General features: G+C 43.2%; 1 protein-coding gene across 1 annotated transcript in view; it reads left to right on the forward strand.

The window, feature by feature from the left end:
• The window catches only part of APPBP2 (amyloid beta precursor protein binding protein 2), an 84,755-nt gene that overhangs the window by 25,484 nt on the left and 32,959 nt on the right, over window positions 1-26,312 (forward strand). Inside the window, exons 2-6 of the mRNA XM_040424692.1 lie at window positions 15,225-15,313; window positions 16,547-16,698; window positions 17,831-17,954; window positions 20,198-20,366; window positions 22,094-22,183. Of these exons, the coding sequence (XP_040280626.1) occupies window positions 15,225-15,313; window positions 16,547-16,698; window positions 17,831-17,954; window positions 20,198-20,366; window positions 22,094-22,183 (624 nt within the window). The remainder of the gene's footprint in view (window positions 1-15,224; window positions 15,314-16,546; window positions 16,699-17,830; window positions 17,955-20,197; window positions 20,367-22,093; window positions 22,184-26,312) is intronic.

Below are 26,312 nucleotides of genomic sequence, written 5' to 3' on the forward strand. Positions count from 1 at the left end.
GTAAAGTCAAAACCTGGCTTGGTCCTTAAAGGGACACTGACAGGCCAAATCAGCATATATAGTTATATATATGACATTACAGGTCTTATAGAGTCTTTTAAAAGCATATAAGTATCCCCCCTGTCCACCTTATAAAAAACGAAATATAAAGTTTTATAACCTGCCTGTCTCGTCACCAATCTGCCCAAGGGGCGGCGTTTCATCTTAAAATGCGCCCAGCCAGCCGCTCCCAACTGCCGTTCTGAAGCCCCGCCCAGCTCATCAATATTCACTTCGCTGGGCGGCGGCTACAACTCTCCCCAGTCACGATCCTGCGCATGGGCAGATTTGACATGAACGATGCCAGGAGGATTCAATTGCCCATGCGCAGGATCGTGACTGGGGAGAGTTGTAGCCGCCGCCCAGCGAAGTGAATATTGATGAGCTGGGCGGGGCTTCAGAACGGCAGTTGGGAGCGGCTGGCTGGGCGCATTTTAAGATGAAACGCCGCCCCTTGGGCAGATTGGTGACGAGACAGGCAGGTTATAAAACTTTATATTTCGGTATTTAGAAGGTGGACAGGGGGGATACTTATATGCTTTTAATAGACTGTATAAGATCTTTACTGTCATATATATAACTATATATGCTGATTTGGCCTGTCAGTGTCCCTTTAAGAGGTTAACTCTGTTTTCTGTTTTTATGAAAGGTCAGAAACATAGAACTCACAATATAGATGTGAACTCATGCTTTCCTTAAGGGTCCATTCACACGTCCGCAAGTGTTTTGCGGTCTGCAAAACACGGACACCGGCCATGTGCGTTCCACATTTTGCGGTCCGCACATGGCCGGCACTTTGAATAGAAATGCCTTTTCTTGTCCGTGTCTGTGGCCAAGAATAGGACGTTCTATTATTTTTTTTTTTGCGGAACGGAAGTGCGGATGTGGACTGTGTGCTGTCCTCCTCTTTTGCGGGCCCATTGAAATGAATGGGTCCACATCTGATCTGCAAAAAATGCAGAACGGATGCAGACCAAATCTACGGTTGTGTGAATGCCCCCTAAGAAGCATCCTGACATCAAGAGAGAATATGCAACATGCAGTAAAAGTAGTGCAGTTAAGAACTGCGACAATATAGAAGAAATTGGATGTGATTACATTTTTTTATTTTTTTGCTATTATTGCATTATTTTATGTCATAGAAACTCAACCTTGAGCTGGTCTTATAGAAAACTACATTTGCTGTACTCTATTACAGAGCTGCACACATTTCGATCGATACCCATGGTCACTACCAAGAACTTGCTACGCTTTAAAAGAGTGCAGGATTGTCTAGAGCAGGGATCAGCAACCTTCGGCACTCCTGCTGCTGTGAAACTGCAACTCCCAGCATGCAAACTTACTTGGCTGTTCTTGTAATTCCCACAGAAGTGAAAGGAGTATTCTGGGAGTTGTAGTTTTAGAACAGCTGGAGTGCCAGAGGTTGCTGATCCCTGGTCTAGAACTTCCTCAAACCTGTAGTCTAAAAGCCAACTGCGTGTGAACCAAACCCAGCACTGGGAGAATGTCCTGCATGAAACCTTCCAGTGTTTCCTTGTCTTTTCTCCATACCTTTCCTCCGGTCTATCTCTCACATGTCACCTTCTCCAATTCACTCATTCACTTTTTCACATATAGTACAACATCTTGCCCATCACTCAACCTCACTTTCTATCCTCTTTCCCTCTTTCAACATAGCTGCTCTGCCCTCAACGATTCCCATACCAGCCAGACTTAGAGGCTCGCGAGACTAAAGCGGGATTTCGATTTCGGGTTAAAATAAACTATCCCCACTGCACTCCTTAAAAGGCCAATCACTTAGAGTAACGCCACTGCAACTAGTGACCACATCAGCAGGCATCAGCGCTCTCCACCCCCCCCCCCCTCTACACAGAGCGCTCGCCATACATCCCCCCCCCCTCTACAAAGAGCGCTCGCCATACACCCCCCCCCCCTTTACACAGGGCGCTCTCAGTGCACCACCCCTCACAGTCTGCTTCCTGGGATCTTTTATTCCCTTGTCCTATTCACCCTATGGCCTCTTTCACACGGATGAGATTTCCACGCGGGTGCAATGCGGGAGGTGAACGCATTGCACCCGCACTGAATCCGGACCCATTCATTTCTATGGGGCTGTGCACATGAGTAGTGATTTTCCCGCATCACTTGTGCGTTGCGTGAAAATCGCAGCATGCTATACTTTGTGCGTTTTTCACGTAATGCAGGCCCCATAGAAGTGAATGGGGCTGCGTGAAAATCGCAAGCATCCGCAAGCAAGTGCGGATGCGGTGCGATTTTCACGCACAGTTGCTAAGAGGCAATCGGGATGGGGACCCGATCATTATTATTTTCCCTTACAACATGGTTATAAGGGAAAATAATAGCATTTTTGATACAGAATGCTTACTAAAATAGGGCTGGAGGGGTTAAAAAAATAAAATTTAATGCCACTTAATCCTCTTGTTCTCGCAGCCGGCATCTCTTCTGTCTTCATCTGTGAGGAAAAGGACCTGCGGTGACGTCATTGCACTCATCACAGATTAAGACAGAAAAGAAGCCTGGCTGCGCGAACAAGAGGATTAAGTTGAGTTAAATTATTATAATTTTTTTTTTAACCCTCTCCAGCCCTATTTTAGTAAGCATTCTGTATTAAGAATGCTATTATTTCCCCTTATAACCATGTTAAAAGGGAAAATAATACAATCTACACAACTCCTTAACCCAAACCTGAACTTCAGTGAAGAAGTTCAGGTCTGGGTACCACATTCAGTTTTTTTTATCACGCGCATGCAAAACACATTGCACCCGCGCGATAAAAACTGAACAACGGAACGCAATCGCAGTCAAAACTGACTGCAATTGCGTACCTACTCGCGCGGGTTTGCTGCAATGCACCCGGGACGTATCCGGAGCCAAAACGTGACGCCCGTGTGAAAGAGGCCTAATAGCTAGATTTGCTTTGCTGATCATGCTTCCTTGATCCCTAGGTGCTGGGCCTTGGCTCATTCGCTTCCAGTCCTCCGCTGCTTGTCTTGGGTTTCTGCCTGAAATCTTTTATCTTGATGCCACTGCAGCCAATCATTGGCCACAGTGGAGATCTGCTCCCCTTGCATCACATGACCATTTAACATAATGCAAGGGAACAGTGGTCAGTTATTGGCTGCCCTGTGCTTTGTGCACACGGATTACACTGCTGGGGCTCCCATCAGAAGCTACCACTGCACCACCCATGAATATAATAGTTATAATACTGGGGGGGGGGGCGCGCACTGCGCCACCAATGAATATAATTAACACATTAATGTAAGTGTAGGCAGCGGTATCACATGCACGGCAGGAGGGGTAATTGCCGGGGATTGCAGCGACATGTCATAGAGGGCGGGTGCCGTGCATGTGATACCGCTTCCGGCACCCGGCTGCCTACACTTAAAGGATAACTGTCATATTTTCACTCAAAATTCAATTTTCATATGTTGTTGCTGCTGTGGTAATAATTAATAATCACTAATTATAGTGTTCACATACCACTTGTTTAATAAGATTCCGTCCATAGCAACTGCTCCTCAGAAGACTTTTTTTTTCTGACTATCTTCTCAAGATGGCCGCCGATGGCCTTACCCTGAGGCTAAGACCTCCTTCCCTAACTACCCAGAATATATATATATATATATATATATATATATATATATATATATATATACATATATTCTCACAAAAAGGGATATTTGGCTTTTGGGTGAAATTTATGGAAAACGTAAAAAAGTTCACACTGCAGTGATATTATATTATGAAAGTAGGGCATTTAAGTAGAAGCATGCAATGGTGATTTCCTCATCTCAAACGTTTTTTTTTTTTTTTTTTAACCAAAGCCAACAGTGGTAGGTATAGTAGGTATACCTCCACAAAAATGTCACTGTCTCAATAACTTGTCATGTGGCCTCGAGCATCAATTACAGCTTGACAACGACGTCTCATGTTGTTCACAAGTCGACTTATTGTCTGCTGAGGCATGGCATCCCATTCTTCTTGAAGGACAGCCCTCAGGTCATTGAGGTTCTGAGGTACAGAGTTACGAGCCTCTACACGTGTAGGTTTTCAATGGGATTCAGGACTGGAGACAGTACAGGCCACTCTATTTGAGGTACCCCAGTCTCCAGCAGCCGTTCCCTAATGATGCAACCTCAATGAGCTGGAGCATTGTCATCCATGAAGATGAAATTAGGCTGTGTTGTTCATGTAGAGGCATGATGTTATTCCAGTAGTATGGGCTTGTCACTGTACCATTCACAAAGTGTAGGGCAGTTCTGTATTGACTAGACACACCTGCCCACACTAACACCACCACCACCGGCTTGATGCATAGCGCTCTCCTTGACGTCTCCAACATAATTGGCAGCCATCATTTTTGCTCAGCCTGAATCAACTTTCATCAGTGAACAGCACTGAGGCCCACTTGTCCCTCATCCAGCGTAGATGCTCCGTGGCCCATGCAAGACGATGATGCCTGTGTCTGATGTAAATGGTTTTGTATGGTCTGACGTGACACTTGGGTGCCTCTAACCTCCCTTAAATGTGCCTGGAGTTGTGTGCCATTCATCATCCTGTTCCGCAGGGCATTGTTCACAATGAAGCGGTCATCAGTGTGGAATGTGGCCAAATGACGTCCACTTCTATGCCTTTCTGTGACTCTTCCAGTCTATCTGTTGCAACCTGCTGATGACACTCTGTGACCCTCTAAGCTCAGTGGTCACAATGGTGAGTTACTGTTGATCAATTGTTAGCTGTCTTCTTGGTCTCATGATGTCAAAACATGAACAGCATGATGAGGAGGACTGTTTAAATACCAATTCTAATTGAACCAGTATATATTGGTTGATTCATGGATCAAAGACCTGTTGTGAGTTTTGCCGTTAAGCTCCTTGTTAGATAGCAGCAAGTTGTGCAAAAATTACTGAAACGTTAAACAATTGGATATGTGCATTCAAAAGTTTAGAGAAGGTCACATTAAAGGGTTTCTATCATCAGAGATTCTGTTATGTAGCTGACTGACATTAGCGATGTGTTAATGTCAGCAGTACATAAGTTTTCTTTATACTTTTGTCCCTGCCGCCGTTCACCTAAAAAACACACTTTTAAAATATGCTAATGAGCCTCTAGATCAGGGGTGCACAACCTGCGGCCCGGGGGCCATATGCGGCCCTTGATACCATTCTGTGCGGCCCCCAACCATCTGGTAACAGACATGTATGCCTATGTCTTGTAGCATGTATTTTTCATGTATTTCTCCCATTACATGGGAGTCCTGGAAGTGTAACTAGACATTAATGGTATATAATGTGTGTTCAATATAACATAAGTACAATATTTCAGTTGTTAATACACCTTTAAATTTTAATTTCGGCCCTCGTCATTGGTTCAGTCTGGCGATGTGGCCCCCAACCTGGAAACGTTGTGCACCCCTGCTCTAGATGCTATGAGGGCTTTCATTAGCACCTAGAGGCTCGGTCTACTAACCATTTATCCCGCCCAGGTCCTCTGTTTAGCCCGCCCCGCTCCTCTTGAATGACGTCAGAGATAGCTGGATCGCTGAAGAAATCCTGCGCCTGCGCCGTCCACTTCTGTATTCGGCGCAGGCGCAGTGAGGAAGCCAGCACCAGGAGCGCGTCATTCACTCACTGCGCCTGCGCCAAATACAGAAGTAGAGTTTTGGTTTCAAGTTTTAAAGTGGTTTTCCACCTTAAAAATCAACTGCCGAACATATTCAACGAAGTCGCGCGCGACTTTGCGAAAAACTAACTTAGGCTCATCGGAGCCCATACATTTTAATACTGTTTGGAGACTGATCTCTGTACAGTATTAATCCGAAGTGGTGAATGAAGCGACTTCGGATGTAGCACCCGAAGCTCGCTTCGCTCAACACTAGTGACAACGCTAGTCCACACAAGTTCTGTCCATAAAATGGCTTCTGATGGAGGGTCATGTGACCAGGCAAATCAGCTCCATGTGATGTCGCCTCCATTCAAACACATTGCAGTTTAAGTGCAGGGTCAAAGAGTGCAGGTGGAGGGTGTAGTGTATTTGAATGGAGAAGACATATTAGAAGACATCACATGGAGGTCACATGACCCTCCATCAGCGGCCATTTTATGGACAGGACCTCTGTGTGGACACTACAAAAGATTTGGCAAACAAGTGGGCATAGCTTATGAAATATAGAAAATGTGCAGAATTTCAACAAAGGCTATATTAGTAAGTGCCATTTAGTCACCTTACAAACACAGTTGTCAAAAGTAACCAGAAAGTGGCCAATCCCTTTAAGCTTGTTAAAGAGAACCTGTCACCATGATTTAGTGCATAGAGCTGGGGACATGGGCGGCTAGATGGCCACTAGCCCATCTGCAGTACCCAGTCCCCACAGCTCTCTGCGCTTTTATTGTGTTAAAAAAACAGTTTTGACCCATATGCAAATGACCTGATATGAGTCCTGTATCCGGAGAGGAGTCCAGCGGAAAGGAGCCCAGCACCGCCCCGCGTCCTCCGAATCTCCTCCTTGCTGTCTGACGTCACAGAGCTGGAGCGCCGAAATCTCGCGATGCGCGAGCTAGCGCATGCACAGTGTCGGCATCATGTTCATTCCCTGTACTGGCATCAGCACAGGGAACGAACTACGCATGCGCTAGCTCGCGCATCGCGAGATTTCGGCGCTCCAGCTCTGTGACGTCAGTCAGCAAGGAGGAGATTCGGAGGACGCGGGGCGGTGCTGGACTCCTTTCCGCTTGACTCATCTCCAGATACAGGACTCATATCAGGTCATTTGCATATGGGTCAAAACTGTTTTTTAACACAATAAAAGCGCAGAGAGCTGTGGGGACTGCGTATTGCAGATGTGCTAGCGAACATCTAGCAGCCCATGTCCCCAGCTCTATGCACTAAATCCAGGTGACGGGTTGCCTTTAAATGGTGCATATCTGCGGTTTGATATGTGGAATTTAGTATCTACAAGTTATGTCCTTATAACATGTCACCGCAACAGTAAGAACATCTGTAAGATGCCTATAAGGCAGGGTTTTTTTTTTCATATTTTTCTTGCAGAGTCCTTATAAAAAATTTGCAACACATTTCAGTACAATATTAGCAAATGGAGTTTTTGAAACCTTTTTCACACATTGCAGAAAAAAAGCATGCAGGCTTTTCAAATCCACAGCGGAACCCTTGTGTAGCACGTAATATTTTGGGTAGGATGACGACCGTGTTGCATCTGTTTTGTTTTTGCGGACCCATTGTAACAATGCCTATCCTTGTCTTCAAAATGGACAAGAATAGGACATGTTCTGTGTTGCGGGACTGCAGAATGGACATATGGTGTGCTGTCAGCATTTTGCTTTGTCACCGTTGTTGACAAAACCCAATCTAACTAAGCTTGTAGCAGTTGTACCGTTTGTGTCTTATTGAGAGCCATCCAGAGTGCAGAGAAAAAAAGTGAACCTTTACCAAAACGATGTGGCCACAGTTGTTTCAGTGAAGGAAATCGGCATTGACATGTGCACTGCCCTCTAAATTAAGGCACACAATGACTGGTTACTGACAAATCTGTTTTTGTTAAGAAAGATTGGTTAGTGTGAGTAGTTTTTCAGAAGACTTGTTAGAGATGCTTGAAGAGATGGAAAATGCTATAACCTCATTCCTACGTGGACATCCCTCCACGTTTAGACAGATTGGCCCATGTTTACTATTGTGTGGGTGACTTGACTTGGCTTGACTTGAACTGTACTTTAACAACCTGGTTGTACAAGAAAGGGGGGGGGGGGGGGGGGGGGGGGGGGGGGGGTAGCAAAACATCCCATTCTGCCGGTCCTTCAAAGGGAAGATGACTTGACTGTTTTCCAGCGCTGGCTCCCTGCTTGTTCTCTTGCAGACCTGCGATGCGCCGCTGGGCTCCATCGATTGGCTGCAGCGATGTCAAACCGGATGTTGGAGCCCAGTGGAGCATTGCAAGCCTGCAAGGGAAGCAAGTAAGTCTTCTTGCAGGTCCATGAGGATGTAAGGTGTTGCCAGATGCTTTCTGTCCATTTCTTTCTTGTTGGCGCAGGTCCATTTTGACGTATAACCATGTGTCGCACTATTGTAGGTAACTAATGGGGTTTTCAGGACTACAGATATATTCCTAGGGATAAGTCATGAAAATTCAACTAGTTCGGGTCCAACACCCCCACCAATTAGCTGTTTCCAGCAGCCACTGGTGTCTTTTGGTGGGTTTCTACTGCTCAGCACTGCGCAGAGAACGGAGCTGTCAACTTCTGCTCGGTGTGGGTGTCAGTCCCCTATCAACTGATGAATTTTGATAGTGCGCTGGTACTTTTTAACTGTAGTTTACTCTCCATTTTGTATGTAAAGTTTTTTTTTTTTTTGTTTGTTTGTTGTTTTTTTGTTAATGAATTTCAAGAAAATGTGAATTTTGTTTTAATGAGATTAGTACTCCATAGTATATTTGAGGTTGTCACTTCAGCAACATTTATCATGTAGAGAAAGTTAATACAAGGCACTTACTAATGTAATGTTATTATCCATATTGCCTCCTTTAACCCCTTCTACCCAGGCTAGTTTTCACATTCTGCCCAGACCATTTTTTTGCAAATCTGACATGTCACTTTATGCGGTAATAACTTTGGAAAACTTTTACTTATCCAAGCCATTCTGAGATTGTTTTCTAGTGACATATATTGTAATTTTAGTCAATATATTTCCCCTTTATTTATGAAAAAATACCAAATTTAACAAAAATTTAGAAAAATTTCTATTTGTCTACTTTTAAAACAGTAATACCTCATAAAATATTTATTTATTACTTAACATTCCCCATGTCTATTTTATGTTGGCATTTTAGAAGCAATTCTTAAAATTCTAAGGGGATCCCTCACCCGCCTCAAACATTAATGGCTGGATTCATTTTTCCATCACATTACACACTTGTTTCCATGGTTATGACCACCCTGCAATCTGTCAGCGGTGGCTGTGCTTGCACACTATAGGAGAAAGCACCACCAGAGAGGCCGTTTTTTTTTGTTTTTTTTCCTGCAGTGTGCAAGCACGACCACCGCTGATGGATTGCAGGGTGGTCGTCACTATGGAAACGAGCAGTCTATAATGGTGGAAAAGTGCACCTTTCCCTGTGCGCTTGAAATTCACTTCTCTGTACACCACTGGCTGCTCAGCGGTGTACAGAGTACGGAGTCTACGCTTTATAAATGGGACCGCAGAGCTGCGAGTACGGGCAGGAGTGCATTTTGCTTTCCTAAACTCCCCCCTCCCCCCCGAGGTTCACTAAATCCTGGCATAGTACATGGGTACCCTGTAACCACATGCTATACCGGGATTAGCTGCGTTAAGAGGGCTTCTGCATGTCTGCTTTTAGCTTAGCGAACCAGGCACAGGCAGGAACAGCAATGTGCGCTCCTGCCCGTACTCCGATCTCTGCTGCCCTATTCATAAAGTGTAGAGCCCGTACTCCTACACCGCTGAGCAGTAAGTGGTGTGGAGAAAAGTAGATTTTAAGCGCGCAGGGGTAGGTGCGCTTTAGGGGGGGATAGCTCTATTAAAAATACAAAATGCATTAATAATGTATATTACAAAAAGTATTATTTAGGACATTTTACCAAAAACTTAATTAAAAGTTTAGTTACTCTTTAAGTTATTTTGCATTGTGTCCTAAAGATGCCATAGTTTTAACCTTGTCCTCCAGAGCAAATTTAGAGATTGTACACTGCTCAAAAAAATAAAGGGAACACTTAAACAACACAATGTAACTCCAAGTCAATCACACTTCTGTGAAATCAAACGGTCCACTTAGGAAGCAACACTGAGTGACAATCAATTTCACATGCTGTTGTGCAAATGGGATAGGCAACAGGTGGAAATTATAGGCAATTAGCAAGACACCCCCAATAAAGGAGTGGTTCTGCAGGTGGTGACCTGACCACTTCTCAGTTCCTATGCTTCCTGGCTGATGTTTTGGTCACTTTTGAATGCTGCCGGTGCTTTCACTCTAGTGGTAGCATGAGACGGAGTCTACAACCCACACAAGTGGCTCGGGTAGGGCAGCTTATCCAGGATGGCACATCAATGCGAGCTGTGGCAAGAAGGTTTGCTGTGTCTGTCAGCGTAGTGTCCTGAGCATGGAGGCGCTACCAGGAGACAGGCCAGTACATCAGGAGACGTGGAGGAGGCCGTAGGAGGGCAACAACCCAGCAGCAGGACCGCTACCTCCGCCTTTGTGCAAGGAGGAACAGGAGGAGCACTGCCAGAGCCCTGCAAAATGACCTCCAGCAGGCCACAAATGTGCATGTGTCTGCTCAAACGGTCAGAAACAGACTCCATGAGGGTGATATGAGGGCCCGACGTCCACAGGTGGGGGTTGTGCTTACAGCCCAACACCGTGCAGGACGTTTGGCATTTGCCAGAAAACACCAAGATTGGCAAATTCGCCACTGGCGCCCTGTGCTCTTCACAGATGAAAGCAGGTTCACACTGAGCACATGTGACAGAGTCTGGAGACGCCGTGGAGAATGTTCTGCTGCCTGCAACATCCTCCAGCATGACCGGTTTGGCATTATGTCAGTAATGGTGTGGGATGGCATTTCTTTGGAGGGCCGCACAGCCCTCCATGTGCTCGCCAGAGGTAGCCTGACTGCCATTAGGTACCGAGATGAGATCCTCAGACCCCTTGTGAGACCATATGCTGGTGCGGTTGGCCCTGGGTTCCTCCTAATGCAAGACAATGCTAGACCTCATAAGGCTGGAGTGTGTCAGCAGTTCCTGCAAGACGAAGGCATTAGTGCTATGGACTGGCCCGCCCGTTCCCCAGACCTGAATCCAATTGAGCACATCTGGGACATCACGTCTCGCTCTATCCACCAACGTCACGTTGCACCACAGACTGTCCAGGAGTTGGCAGATGCTTTAGTCCAGGTCTGGGAGGAGATCCCTCAGGAGACCGTCCGCCACCTCATCAGGAGCATGCACAGGTGTTGTAGGGAGGTCATACAGGCACGTGGAGGCCACACACACTACTGAGCCTCATTTTGACTTGTTTTAAGGACATTGCATCAAAGTTGGATCAGCCTGTAGTGTGTTTTTCCACTTTAATTTTGAGGGTGACTCCAAATCCAGACCTCCATGGGTTAAAAAATTGGATTTCCATTTTCTTTTTTGTGTGATTTTGTTGTCAGCACATTCAACTATGTAAAGAACAAAGTATTTCAGAAGAATATTTAATTAATTCAGATCTAGGATGTGTTATTTTTGTGTTCCCTTTATTTTTTTGAGCAGTGTATGAAGGAGCGCCTGAAAACATTCTCTATTTTGGCTGCTTCAGAAAATGATCTTGTGTTTGGCTTAAAAACGTCTTTCTGACTGTTTTCCAAATCATCCATGGGGATCTCTTCATCGCTCGGTTTCTCACACAGTTACAGTTTTATTGTGGTTGCTCAGTAAAAATCAGTTTAGCAAATGATTTCAGTGCTATTTCAGTTTCTTCAGACTATTTTTGGTTTGGATTACTAGCAGTTTCTACGATGCTATAAAAGTCATTGCAACACTTGTAAAGCGTTCATAATGGTGCCGAGGCTGGGATTTTGGTAGGTCATTTGTGGCTAATCTCCTTTATTTTACCTCGGGCTTATGCACACAAACGTATTTTCTTTCCGCTTCTGTCCCGTTTTTTTGCGGACCGTATGCGGAACCTTTCACTTCAATGGGTCCGCAAAAACAATGGAAGGTACTCCGTGTGCATTCAGTTTCCGTTCCGCAAAAAAGTAGTGCATGTCCTATTATTTTCCGCCAATCACAGTCCGAGGCCCCATTCAAGTCAATGGGTCCGCAAAAAATACAGAACGCACACGGAACACATCCGTATGTCATCCGTTTTTTGCGGATCCATACTGTAGCAATGCTATGCCCAGCCCATATTGCTCATGTGATTGATGATTTAATAAGTTACTGTTTCCGCAAAAAACGGATCGCATGCGGAAACCATACGGATATGTTTTGTGGAATAACGGAACGGAAGAGAACTTAAATCTGCGAAAAAAGAACCTCGGATACGGAACAACGGATCCGTGAAAAATGGACTGCAAAACAACAACTGTCGCGTGCATGAACCCATAGTAACATAATTTAGTATGACCATATCATCATTTATTTTTTATTTTTTTTCAACCCCTTCAAACCCAGGCCTGTTTTCACCTTCTGCCCAGGCCATTTTTTTCTAATCTGACATGTCAGTCTATGTGGTAATAGCTTTGGAACACTTTTACTTATCCAAGCCATTCTCAGATTGTTTTCTAGTGATACATTGTACTTCTTGATAGTCCTAAACTTGAGTCAATATATTTCACCTTTTTATTTGTGAAAAAAAAATTACCAAAAATTTTGAAAAATTCCCAAATTTTCACATTTCAATTTCTCTACTTTTATAATAGATAGTGATACCTCGTATAATAGTTATAACTTTTACATTTCCCATATGTCTACTTCATGTTTGGATCATTTTGAAAATGACATTTTATTTTTTGGGGACGTTAGAAGGCTTAGAAGTTTGGAAGCAAATCTTGAAATATTTTGGAAAATTTCCAAAACCTACTTTTTAAGGACCAGTTCAGATCTGAAGTCACTTTCTGAGGCTTACATAATAGAAACCACCCAAAAATGATCCCATTTTAGAAACTACACTCCTCAAGGTATACAAAACTGATTTTTACAAACGTTGTTAACCCTTTAGGTGTTCCACAAGAATTAATGGAAAATGGAGATGAAATTTCAGAATTTCACTTTTTTGGCAGATTTTCCATTTGAATTCATTTTTTTTTTTCCCACTAGCAAAGCAAGGGTTAACAGCCAAATAAAACTCAATATTTATTACCCTGATTCTGCGGTTTGATTTCCAGTTTCTGTCACTTTTGCCATAGGCGTTTTCTAGTCACCATCCTTATTCTTGTGCCCACCTATAAACATATATGCCGCTATTCAAGCCACTGTAGACATTGATGTAAATGGATCCACACACCGAGGGAGATTTCCCTTCAGCCAAAACTAATGTTTCCCATGTATTTATTAAAGGAGTAATACTATGATTAATGTGAAAAATGAAAATCGTACGTAATCTAATACATGATAAACACTTTTTAACACAGCTAGTACCAGCCCTGTACCTCACATGGATCCAGAGATCTCCCCATTCATTGCTCCATTTGTTCTGCTAGAATTATTTCAAACTGGCAGCTTAGGGGTCGTGTTCTTTCTCAGGGGTGCGTACTGTCTGTTGCAGATAGTGGCAGTTGACGGATAAAACTGAGCGAGGTGGACAGGGAAATAAGGAAGAGAACAACCAGAAGGTGGCACTATACAGATACATTTTATTGAATAACTCAGTGGCTATGCTAAATTTTTACTTACATGCAGTTACAAAAGTATTCAGATCCAGGTGCTGGTTTGAAAACTGAAGAATGCTGCTTGTGGAACGACCCCTTTAAGGACACATTCAGTCCAAAAAGCTCCAACTGATCCGTGAAAAAAAACCGGACCACATGTGGATGAAGTCTGTTTGTTTTTTTTTGTTTTCTTCCCCCCCCCCCCCCCCCCTGTTCACTATAATGTACAAGTCTTGTGGGAGAATCAGACCTAAGCGATGCATGTCGTGATTTGTCCCATAGATTACAATGTGCCAGTGTTCCCTACAGGCGATGTCCTTTTTACACTCGGACTGTCTGAGCCCTAAAGATTTCCATGCATCAGTCTCTTACCTGCCTAAATACTGTGCCGGGGAGGATGCCGAGCTACAATGTGAACCACGCTTGGGGATCTACATGTCACTCATACAGTCCCCAGAAGTGTCTATAGATAGGCTCCTGTCAGTGATAAAGATGATGGCCGCTCAGTCCCCCTGACTGTATCTATGGTCCCTTACCTTACTGAGACCATAAAGGGGAAAACGAGTACGCTGGGGTGAAACCTAACATTCAGGAGGCTGAACTAATCCGGAGATGCATATAAAGTGGGTCGGGTGGAGGGGTGGTTGTGAAGGTGGGTTTCAGGTCTTTACTCGGGCTCCAGCTCTCCTGTTCTATAGACATCCCCCCCCCCCCCCCCCCCAATATCTTTTTGACAATGCTGACCTTGATGTAAATCGGTCATTGAAGTTGAGGGAATAAATCTAATGGCTGGCCAGTTATTAGCGATCAGAATAATAATTGAGGAACAGATCAATGACAAGCATGTAGCTGTAAACTAGATGAAAGCCTCGTGGTTATCAGAGGAAATGTCCAAAAACAACCGATGTTAAAAGAAGGCTTTAGACCGCACGTACAGCAATGATACCCCCCCCCCTCCAGCTTATTTGTGGTACTGAAATGACCTATCTCGCTTTCTGCAGGAAATGTGACCGTTCCATTTCTATACCGCGGCTTGCAATTGAGTGTCCCTCTTTTGCATGTATACGCTTTGTAGCCATTTGGCTGGGGGACCAACTATCCGATTCCTCCTACAAGACAGCCGTGCCAACCACTGCCATCCTTCTGCCCCGTGCTGCTACTGCCAGTATTGTTCCACCTAAGATTTTTGTTTGTTTAGTTGTTTTTTCATTTCTCTATGGGATCTGTGACTACTTGAAGGACTGATATATTTTGGAGTACTACTACTTCTAGATTTGAAGAAAGCAGACGGAGGTCACATTTCGGACTGTCTTGTAGTGGCAGGCTGTTGGTCAATAGTGAGTCCAGTGATGAGATGAGAATGGTGCTGTGTGGGGAGGTAGCAGCGGGCGTTTCTAACAGTAAGCACCGGACACAACATTCATTACAAAACCGGGGGAGGGGGGGGGGGGGGTTGGCATCTCATTCTCATGAACTTTGCTGATCGGTGACACTCCTGTTGTGATATAAGAAATGAATAGTTCCCAGATGTACTGGCACTTGGGGGTTTAGGAATGGCCTGATGGTCCATACATTTCTGAGGCTAGGAACAATTTCACTTGTACAGATGACGTCCGTGTGCTGCCCACATTTTTCATGGCCCTTTAGTAATTAATGGGTGGATCAGACACGGACAGAAAATACGGTTGTGTGCATGAGGCCTTAGTGAAGTATAGGTTCATTACACTGTACGTTCTCTGCACTTCAATACAGCTCTAAACCTGCCATTGTCTTCTATTTCAGCTTTACCAGCAAGGAAGACTTTGCCAGCTTGGAAGTGAGTTCTGTGAATTAGAAGTTTTTGCAAAAGTATTACGCGCATTAGATAAAAGGTAAGTCCGCAAAACAACCCCAGGCTCCCACAATATGCTCCCAGTGCATTTTTTAGACCTGTTATATTTTGCTGTCCCAGTTCTTCTGAAGCAGTCTTCTCACTGGTTTAGGGTCCATTCACACATCCGTGTGTGTTTTGCGGATCCGCAAAAACACGGACATCGACAATGTGCGTTCCGCATTTTGCGGACCGCACATCGCCGGCACTTAATAGAAAATGCCTAGCGGACAAGAATAGGACATGTTCTATTTTTTTCGGGATTGAAATTGCGGATCCGGAAGTGCGGGTCCGCTTTTCCATATCCGGGCTGCACATTGTGTGGCCCCATAGAAATGAATGGGTCCGCAATTCCGTTCCGCAAAATGCGGAACGGAATTACGGACGTGTGAATGGAGCCTTAATGTGGTGTGTGCGTGCCACTTCTTAAAGGTTTTGTATGGCCTAGGAGCAGACAAACCCAATGCATCTTGTGTGTCCCCTATGTAAGGATAAATAAAGGCCACTTACCTGTCCATGTTCCTGCCATGCCTGTGCTTCTGGTTCCCGTAGGACCAGGAAGTGGCTTGGTCCTATGACCACTGCCACCAATCACACACCTCGACAGTCACATCTGCTTGAGCGATGCCTTACTGGGGGAACCATTAGGAACATTGGGGTTGTTGTCTCCTAGGCTTAACATCCCCTAAGATACATTGTAATTTAGGTTTCTGGTACGTCTAAGATTGTAGTAAATGTATTCGTTGTTCATTTCTATAATCTCCAATTTAATGGGTGAATGCATTTTCAAATTTGGTAATTTAAATTGTCTACCCAAAACAATTACTCCTGTCCATAGACCCTGTTATGGAATGTAGATGTCGTCATCGAGGGGAACTCAGGACCCACCCTTACCCAGAGCAGAGGGCCGCTCTATGAGATTGGCTCGGAGGGTAGGGACTGTAAAGCAGTTTAATGCTGAGAGCACTTGACAGTGAAGCTCTGCCTTCATTGCACTTGCAGGAGAAGAATCTAGCAGAATAAGAATTCGTATTCACACTACTTCTGATAATACAAACTCCACAAAAGGTTTGGTTGCACTGCGCTCCCCAGCCCTACCTAGAGCTGTCAGCAGATTTGCATGGTTAGATCTGCTGACCGACTCCGTTTGACACCAACTGCTGTACTGTTTGAATGTTTGGTCCAAAATGGATTGTTTTCCTTGAACCCCTGTACCATTGTTTGTCCTCTACAGACATTTACTACATCACTGCTTCCAGGCTTTAATGGACCATGGAGTGAAGGTTGCCTCTGTGTTGGCATATTCTTTTAGCAGACGGTGCTCGTACATCGCAGAGTCTGATGCTCAAGTGAAGGAAAAGGCAATCCAGATTGGTTTTGTTCTTGGTAAGTCTTGCATTTGTTTTACAGCATCATACATGATACACAGTTGAGTCACAATATTATGACCATTTTATGAATATTTTACTTTTGACGTTGGTAGCGTGTAGCTCACCAAAGAAGTTGTGTCGTGGGCTGGCTTGATGGATATGTAAGGTGTGCGATAGGCTGTCGGCACACATATCCCTCGTTGTTATCATGGGTAAAGGGCGATTTTATCAGAGTTGCAAAAAGGGATGATGATTGGCTTTTGAGCCAAGTATGGCAGTATTTCTGACACTGCGCAGTTTTTGAACTGATGGCGTGTTGCTGTGGTGAATGGCACCATTGTGAATAAGCGACGTGGAAACTGTGGAGCACCACATGCTATGGATGTGAGAGGTGAAAATCTGTTATGAAGGTGTGCAAAGGCAGGCTCCATAATGATCCTTATTGTGTCCCCCATTAAAGGGCTTCTCCAGGTTCCTGATATCGATGACATCAATATCCTATCACTAGGCATCCGACACACTACATTTCCCCTTATCAGCTGTTCCTGCAGCCTCCGGCATCAGAACTAGCACTTTAAATAGAGCCGGAAGCGCAGCTCAGTTCAAAGTGTAGTTGCCATTGCGGGTTACTGTTGACTTGCTGAGCTGCAGTAACCCAGCACACTTCCATTCAAAGGATAGATCATCCGTATCAGGAGCCTGGAAAACCCCTTGAAAGGGTCTCAGACTTTCATGGCATATTGCTAGGATATGCCATTAAAGTCACATAGGTGCAGTCCTACCTCTGGGACCTGGTCCGGTCTCCAGAATGGGGCCCCCGAAGTGAAGGATAGCACAGCGCACATGCATGGGTGCTCTCCATTCACTGCTATGAGAATGCAGAAAACAGCCAAGTAAGCTATTTTCGGAAGTCCAATAGCAGTGAATGGAGAGTGCACAGGGCACGCACATCCACCTTTCCATTCACTTATATAAAACTGCTAGAAATGGCAAGCCAGCACTTAGCTATTTTGGAGCGCCCATAGCAGTGAATGGAGTGGGGCCACGCTTGTGAAGTGCGCCTTCCTGCCTTCACTTTGGGGAGGGGTCGGGCGAGTTTTGGAGATCGATGAGGGTTTGTTTTATATGTTTCTTTTTTCACATTGCAGGCGGCTTTCTTTCGGATGCAGGCTGGTACGGCGATGCTGAGAAGGTGTTCCTGTCATGTCTACAGCTCTGCACTCTTCATAATGAAATGCTGCATTGGTTTCGTGCAGTGGAGTGCTGTGTCAGGTATAGGGAGTTGAATTTATTTGATCTATATTCATATAGAGCATGCTGGGAGTAGTAGTTTCACAACAGCTGGAGTGCCAGAGATTGCTGATCCCTGATCTACAGTGACAGAGTTGGAGTATTAAAAATCCTATGACAGAAAAATAAAACTTCAGTTGAAATACTGCTAAAAAAAAGAGCATCCTATTAAAATGACTGATAAAAGAGCCTTAGAGGACTTAATGAATAATTTCTGAAAACACTTCTGGTTAGGCAGCATCTACGCCAATTTAGGTGGCAGCCTAGCAACAGGCAGCAGGTGAACTACAAGGCCATGCTTCACCAGCTCCCACCCCATTACACAGTCCCCTGTAATATAATAAGCAGACATTGATTAGTTATAACCGAATACTGTTTGTGTGTGTGTATATAATTGTTTAAAGGGACAGTGTAATAGATATGTGTACATGAGACATTTATATTACATTTATGACATTGTGGCGTCTTAAGATGCTGGATCATCTTCCATGGATGTAGTGTACTGTGTAGGTATTGTTTACTGCAAAAACAAAACACCAAGTTAGTCAGCACATCCTGTAAAATGAAGCAGGTTTTCTGTCGCCATGGCTGAAAATACAAAACTGTACATAACACAAACATTGACTATATGAACAAAGGCCATGTTCTATGTTCAACATATAAATGAATATGAGGTAATTAGCAAATATATTTTAATAAAAATGATTTGTGCCTGTCTACCATGTCAGGGTGACGTCTTTCAGATGGGACTCTACTCAATAATGACTCCTCTTTGTGTCAGCCGGCCTCAAATGAATTCAGGAAGAACAGGTTACAGCTGTATACTGCACTAACTAAAAGCCTATGGAAAGATGGGTTTTCTTTGGCGGGCACAACCAAGATGGAGGCAGCTACCCCTCCAAATGCAGACTGAAAAACAAGGGTTTCATTCAAAACAGTCGTTAAAAAACGGACATGCTATCAGTTTTTTATGGCAATTTTTTAAAACTATTTGTGGATCCATTTTCTGTCTGTCCATTTTTACCTGCCATTTTGCTTCTGTTTTTAATTGGCTTTTTTTTTATTTATTTTTTTATCCCAAACCCTGGAGGGCCCTTAATATACGTAATGCTCTCTATAGTGCCCCCAGTAAGATTAAAGGGGTTGTCCGGGTTCAGAGCTGAACCTGGACATACCCATATTTTCACCCAAGCAGCCCCCCTGACAAGAGCATCGGAGCAGTTCATTCTCCGGTGCTCTTCTTTGCCTATCAGAGCCGGTGATGTCACCGAACATACTGCTGGGTGGAAGCTTCCGCCCGGCAGTGTGTTATTGTAAATAAAAAAGCACTTGCCCTGCGCGATCTAGCGCAGAGCAAGGGAGAGCATCGGAGCATAAAATGCTCCGATGCTAACATCAGAGGGCTGCCTGGGTGAAAATATGGGTATGTCCGGGTTCTACTCTGACACCTCTTAATTCCACCATTAGTGCCTCCAGTATTAATAATGCCCACATTAGTGACACCAGTATTATTAATGCCCCATTAGTACCCCACAGTATAAAAAATAGCCCCCTTATTCCCCCATTCTGCCTGTGCCAAAAAAAACTCCATCCACTTGCATGCATGGGAATGCTCCCTCCTCACTGGAGACATCAGGCCCTGGCTCTTCCAGTATCATGGCTTTACATCAAGTGCCATCAAGTAGATGAGTTGATACTTTTTGTATTGTAACCCCTGAATGGCTTTTTCTTTTAACATAATGCACTTGTTTTTAACGGCGGTTAGATGGGTGCACTCCTGTCTAAAGGGCCATTAAACAGGCCCATTGATTTCAGTGGTGTTCGTCTGGCTGTGAAAATGTCCAAAAATAGGACATGTCCTGTTTTTTTTGACGGTTGCTTTTCAGCTATGTGTATAGACTTCAATTGGTTGTAAAAATGGCCTAATGGATGTTACTTAAACGGCCGTCACATGGGAATTTTTCATATTCGTGTGACTGCTTCAGTCTTGGTCATGCACTCCTAACAAACTCATCTTTCCCACAGGCTGTTTTTAATTAGTGCAGTATATAGGGAGAGCCTGCTCTCCTTGAATTAATTTGAGGCCTGTTGGCACAAAGAAAGAAGCCATTAAAGAGAGGATCCCATCTAAAAGAGGTCACCTTGCCATGGTAGATGGGCTCAAATGATTTTGATAAATTATATATTCTGTGGTGTAAGTATTGTTTGTTTTGTTTTCTTCCTAGATTGCTGCATGTTCGAAATGGGAACTGCAAATACCACTTGGGAGAAGAAACCTTTAAACTTGCACAGAGTTATATGGAGAAGCTAGCAAAGCACGGACAGCATGCAAACAAAGCTGCTTTGTATGGCGAGTTGTGTGCTCTGCTATTTGCTAAAAGTCATTATGATGAGGTATGTGCTTCTTCTCGACTGTGATAAAATAAAAAAAAATAAAAAAAAAATATATATATATATATATATATATATATATATATATATATATATATATATATATTAATCTTCTGAAATTGTGAAAAAAAGCTTGCCTCTCTAGTTTTATCAAATTTAGAAGATATGGACACCATTGCCCTGTTTATTGCTTATTTTCTTCTTAAATCCAAAATGATCCAACTTTTAAGTAGCCTTTATTTAAAGAATCTTACAAGTTTACTGTTATTAGAGTCACTCATTCAACTGACTGCTCTTCTGAATCTGACAATCCAACAGCACACTGCTCCCGACAGAGAGAAGCTGGCTCTCACACATTCCTCAGCATCAGTATCTGTAAGTGCAAAGGTCGTAAAGCAAGTCTATTCAGGAATAAATCTATATGAGAGCTAGTGAAGGCAGCAGCATCCTGGTCTTGCATCCATCCAGCTTGTGTTACAGGGAGGGACATGCAAATAAGAAAAGTCTAAAACTAGAAGCAGGTTGCAAACCGCTTATCAAGGTTTCTGATAATGATCTATCAAAGGAAAATTGCAGCCTGAAATTTTTTAAACTCTGTAACCGAAAGCGTATGTAAAAATCAATTTCCATGTCAGAGGTGTCCATATATCCTTTAAAGTATAGCTTATGTTTAAACGGTGTACTTATAGTATAATTTGAGGTTGAGTAATTTACCTTTGATACCATAGTGCATAAGTTGCATTTGCAAGTGGTTATTGTGGTGAACACTTTATATTTTCCCTTTTTATACTAGTCCAGCAGGGGCTTCTGCTTGCCCATTACGCCATTTAAAGGGGTTGTCTGACTTCAGCAAGTGGCATTTATTATGTAGAGAAAGTTAATACAAGGCACTTACTAATGTATTGTTATTATCCATACTGCCTCCCTTGCTGGCTGGATTCATTTTTCCATCACATTATACACTGCTCATATCCAGGGGTTATGGCCACCGCTGCAGGTGAGATATGAGGTGGCAGGGACTGAAGCTGCTGTGTATGTGTGCTCCTACAGTCCTGGCCGGCATTTTTCTCTACAGTGTGCAAGTACGACCACCGCTGCTGGATTGCAGGGTGGTCATACCTCCTGGTTGCAAGCAGTTTATAATGTGATGGAAAAATGAATCCAGCCAGCAAAGGAAGCAATATGGACAATCACAATACATTGGTAAGTGCCTTGTAATAACTTTCTCTACATAAGTTCTTTACAGAAGTGAGAGAACCCATTTTAAGCATTTTTTTTTTTATTGCTGACAAAGGTAGTTCTCAAAGTGAAATGATTCTAATGCTTCCTTGTCCATTGTATTAACCCCTCCAGGACCAATTTTGAAAATAACAGCTCAGCTTCGGATTCCAATCAATACGCCGCCCTTCACACACCTGTTCCATACATGTACATCAAGGGGTTTTCTGTGAATTTGCTATTGATGGCCTATCCTTGGGACAGGCCATCAATAGCAAATCGGAATGGGTCTGACCTCTGCCAGTCATGTGATTGATGTGGCCTTGATGCTTTGCCAAGTGCAAAGTGCCCTTCCCATTAATTTAGAGAGCTTTGCCTGCTGAATGAATAATGACTGGGAAAACGTCTTTAATCATCTCTGAACATAACCGTAATTGCAGGGCACTGACACTTACTTTATGTTTCTTTAACATGGTAGAAAAGTAATGTTCCTTGATTCTCTTATTTACTAGGCTTATAAATGGTGTATAGAAGCCATGAAAGAAATTACCAGCGGGCTTCCTGTGAAGGTGATAGTCGATGTGTTGAGACAAGCATCGAAGGTACTTGCAAGTTTTAGATTTTTCGCTGTAAATGTAAATTGCACCTGAAGAGTGCACTGATCTGGTCATGTAGACACTGTGGTCGCTGCATCTTTTGCCCTTTCCATAAAAGCTACTTGTGGGGGAAAAAACAACAGCCAAACCTTGACTTTTTTGCAGCACATAGGAAAATGTGGGTGATGTATCCAGATCTGCTCCACAAGAGCATGGAGATCTGTATTTATTACTCTGTGGATGTGGCTGACATTGATAAACAACTGGCCAAACATATTCAGGCCACGGCTTAGAAATCACTGGGGCAGAAATGGCTCAATTGGGACTCTAAATGACGCTCAAGTTTCTTTATGGAGTTTTTGGAAACTAGTGTTTGAACTCCTTGGCAGGTTGTTCCGGCAGAGAACAGCCAGCCCGAGCTCTAGTGGTAAGCTGGATGTTAATGCGTCCGGCGGAGATCCATCCGCTACCCAGCAAAAAATGCTGCACACAATTCTGTTTGTCCGGCCGGATCTTGGTCAATGGGGCTGGCGGGTGTGCGCTTACATCTGGCCAGACAGAACAGCCTGTTGGAGAGCTGTGCCGCAGATCTAAGGCTTCTTTGTTCACCCTTAATTGTTTACATGGCATTCCTTACCAACTGGCACTAGGAATGTATAGATTCTATCCCAAGGAAAGGAGGAGAACACAAGACATCAGTAATCCGGAAAACAGCAGCTTCCGGCACTCCAGCTCGGCTGTACTCGCAACTCCCATAGAAATGAATGAAGCATGCTGGGATTTGTAGTGTCCCAACAGCTGGAGTTCCCGGGGTTTCTGAACCACTCTTATAATTTGTTATTCTGGACGTCCAAAAATATTATTCTTTTAAGTATGGTGTTCCTGATGCTGGACATACATCAACCACCAAACTACATCAGATATCGGGCCCTATAGTTAGATTTATTTCATCTTGTACAATGTTATATGAACTCTAATGTGACTGTAAAATTTAGTTTGTAGTTTTATTACTGCAGAAAATGTAAAGTGTACATATGTACACCATAAATACCGTATATAGTCAGTCCACTGTTGGCTAGAGTGAATATGGTAAAGCGCCTACCAGCTTTTAATCTTGTACTGTTCAGTTGGATTAAATATCTCTCATAGGTTTACATTTTAAAGTGATCACCCCCAATACTGTATATCATCAAAGTAGTCCAAGACCATTAACATAAGAGGCTAGTTGTAGCTGGAACAAAGGTGCATTTTTTTTTTTGTACTTTTGGGTCCCCTAATACTCAGATTTGTTCTGATGTATTTTGCTCACTAAAAAAACGCCATAGAAAGTACTTGCGTGTTTTTCCATACTGCATGCAGTTTTTATGGCATTTTCTATACCACTCTGTGAACAACACATTGTTTATTTTTCTGGTGTTATTTTTCCCCCTGTAGAGAAGGAGATAAGAAAATGTATGGAAAAAATACACCAAAAGCTTAATCTTGCTGAGAGACAACCCCACCCCCACACAATTAACAAAAACATCAAACATCTGTAGCAAAATAGAATCTCATGTATGTCCTGCGTTTCATATAGACGTTCAGCTAGTATTTTTGCCCAAAGAAGTGCCGGTACACAAAATGCCAGTGCCATGCCAGTCTAATCTTTAAAGGGGGTTTGCACCTCGAGGGGCACTGCAATAGCATCAACTGACGTTTACATCCTGTTTTACAAAGCAGACAGCTGCTGGTAGAGTCTGTGATTGGAAACCGCTCCGATCACAGACTTTCAACCCCTCAGATGCTGGAGATGATTATGACCATAGTAATCTGAGAGGATAATTAATGAGTGCAGTGCTATCAATGGTCCCCGCAATGAGGTTGTGGGAGTCATTTGGTATAGCAGCATGGGGCCTTCTGAAGGCCCCAAGGTCTACAATAGTAAAGTCCTACACAGTGCTTTTCCCAATAAACACATGTTTACACATGGGACTAAAAACACATGGGACTAAAAATGAAATTAAAAAGAAGTTTCAAAAGTTGTTAAAAATCTCAAAGAAAATAAAAGATCATTGGTATTGCTTCATCTGAAAATGCCTGAACTACTAAAATATTAAACTATTTATCCCGTATGGTGATGAGAAAAAAAAAATCAAAATGGCTGACCTATTCATTGTTCACTTCGGCTTTAAAAAAAAAATGGGAGAAAAAGTGATAGAAGATTCATGCACACCCAGAAATGGTATCAATAAAATCTACAGATCGCCCCACAAATAATGAACCCTTACACAGCTCCATAGACTTTAAGAGGACCTTTCACCACTCCTGACATGCCTATTTTAATAGCTTCATGCATTCCCCACATTCTAACAATTCTGGAGCATCTATTCTTATGGCTCTATGTTGTGCCTTTCCTTTATTATTTCTACTAGAAGTTATATATGAATTGCTATTAACTTTCAGTAAGGGTACAGAGGGGAGGTAACCAGTTGGGGGGTGTACCTGCACAGTCTAAAAATAGCAGTGCTGATTGGATAGAGTGTGTGTACAGGGACACCCCCAACTGGTAACACCCCTCTGTACCCTTACAGCAATTAATTTATAACTTCTAGTAGAAATAATAAAGGAAAGGCACAACATAGAGCCATAAGAATAGATGTTCCAGAATTGTTAGTATGTGGGGAATGCATGAAGCTATTAAAACGGGAATGTCAGGAGCGGTAAAAGGTCCTCTTTAAACATACGAACAAGACTAGTTTTTAACGATATAAAAACACAAGATAAACTATAAAAAATTTGGTATTGCTGTAATTGTGCTGATCCGCATAATGAAGTTAACATATCAGTTTTACCTCATAAGTAACACCATAAAAATGAAACCCATAAAAGAATGGTGAAATTGCATTTTTATCCCCAATTCCACCCTTTTTAGAATTTTTCTTGAGTGTCCTACTGCATCATATGGACTATTAAGTGGTGCCATTAGAAATTCCTGCAAAAATAAAGCCACAATACAACTATGTGAATGGAAAAATTTCGTTCTGCAATTGTGCGGAACGGGTGCGGACCCATTCATTCCACATCTCTATTTAGCGGCGGCCATGTGCGGCCCGGTGTATTGCAGATCCGCAATACACCACGGACGTGTGAATGGACCCAGTGCTTTTCTTTCACCTCTGCTATTTAATTACATTGTTTTTCCTCCCCTTGTCATGTGTTATGGGACTTGGACTTGTTGATAGGCTGGGGGTGGTCCATCAAATTGAGATGTGTGGCTGGTTTTTGTTTGGTTTTAAGTGGCTTTAACATGTGATGGAGTCTATTTCTATCTAATAGAAATGTACTACATTTCAGTGTCCCCCAGTTGTGTCCCCATTCTTCTTCTTGTGGTCATATACTTCACTCTTATTATTAATTTTTTTTTATCAATTATATGCATTGTGATGCCTGTAGCATAATAGCATAAAATAAAACGTAAATTAAAACAAATCCTTGAGTTTTGTGCCTATGAGAGCTTACAGCCTAAAGTCTATTAAAGGGGTTGGACCAGAATGACAGCTTATCAGCTATGCCCAGGATAGGTGATAAATGTCTGACCGCAGGGATTCACACTGATCCCAAGAACAGGGTCTCTTGTCCCCATTTGAATGGAGTGATGGTCACTGCCAGTCACTCAGAAATAGCTGAGCGTTGTCCTCTATTTCCCCGCAGTCCTGTAGGAAATCCCTGGTTGAGGGGCAATATGTGTGGGGCTCTGTCTCAAACCCCCTCCTACATCTGCCTCTGGCTTATCATTTCTCTTTGGTGGTTAGGTATATTTCTTTGTGGCTGTATGTATTTGCACTATTGTGGGATTGACAATTAACATAGCTCCTTATATTGTGATATTTATTGCATATGGTGATGTTCGCTATTGGATTGGAGGGGGTTTTGTGGAGTTTTAGGGTTGTTATTGCCGACCCGTGTAAATAGTGTGTAATGTGCTTATATTTGATAACCCTTTTGGATGAATGAATTGGTAATGCCTACACTTAATTGCACATGTATTTTTCTTTTGGATATATACTTTGTACTCTGTCTCATAGATGTTGAATAGAGCCGCAGTGTACATGCTCAAATGCTGCTCTAGTCAAATGACAGGAGACCCCCACCAGTC

The sequence above is a fragment of the Bufo bufo genome, chromosome 3, assembly GCF_905171765.1.
Source record: "Bufo bufo chromosome 3, aBufBuf1.1, whole genome shotgun sequence".
Taxonomy (NCBI): Eukaryota; Metazoa; Chordata; class Amphibia; order Anura; family Bufonidae; genus Bufo; species Bufo bufo.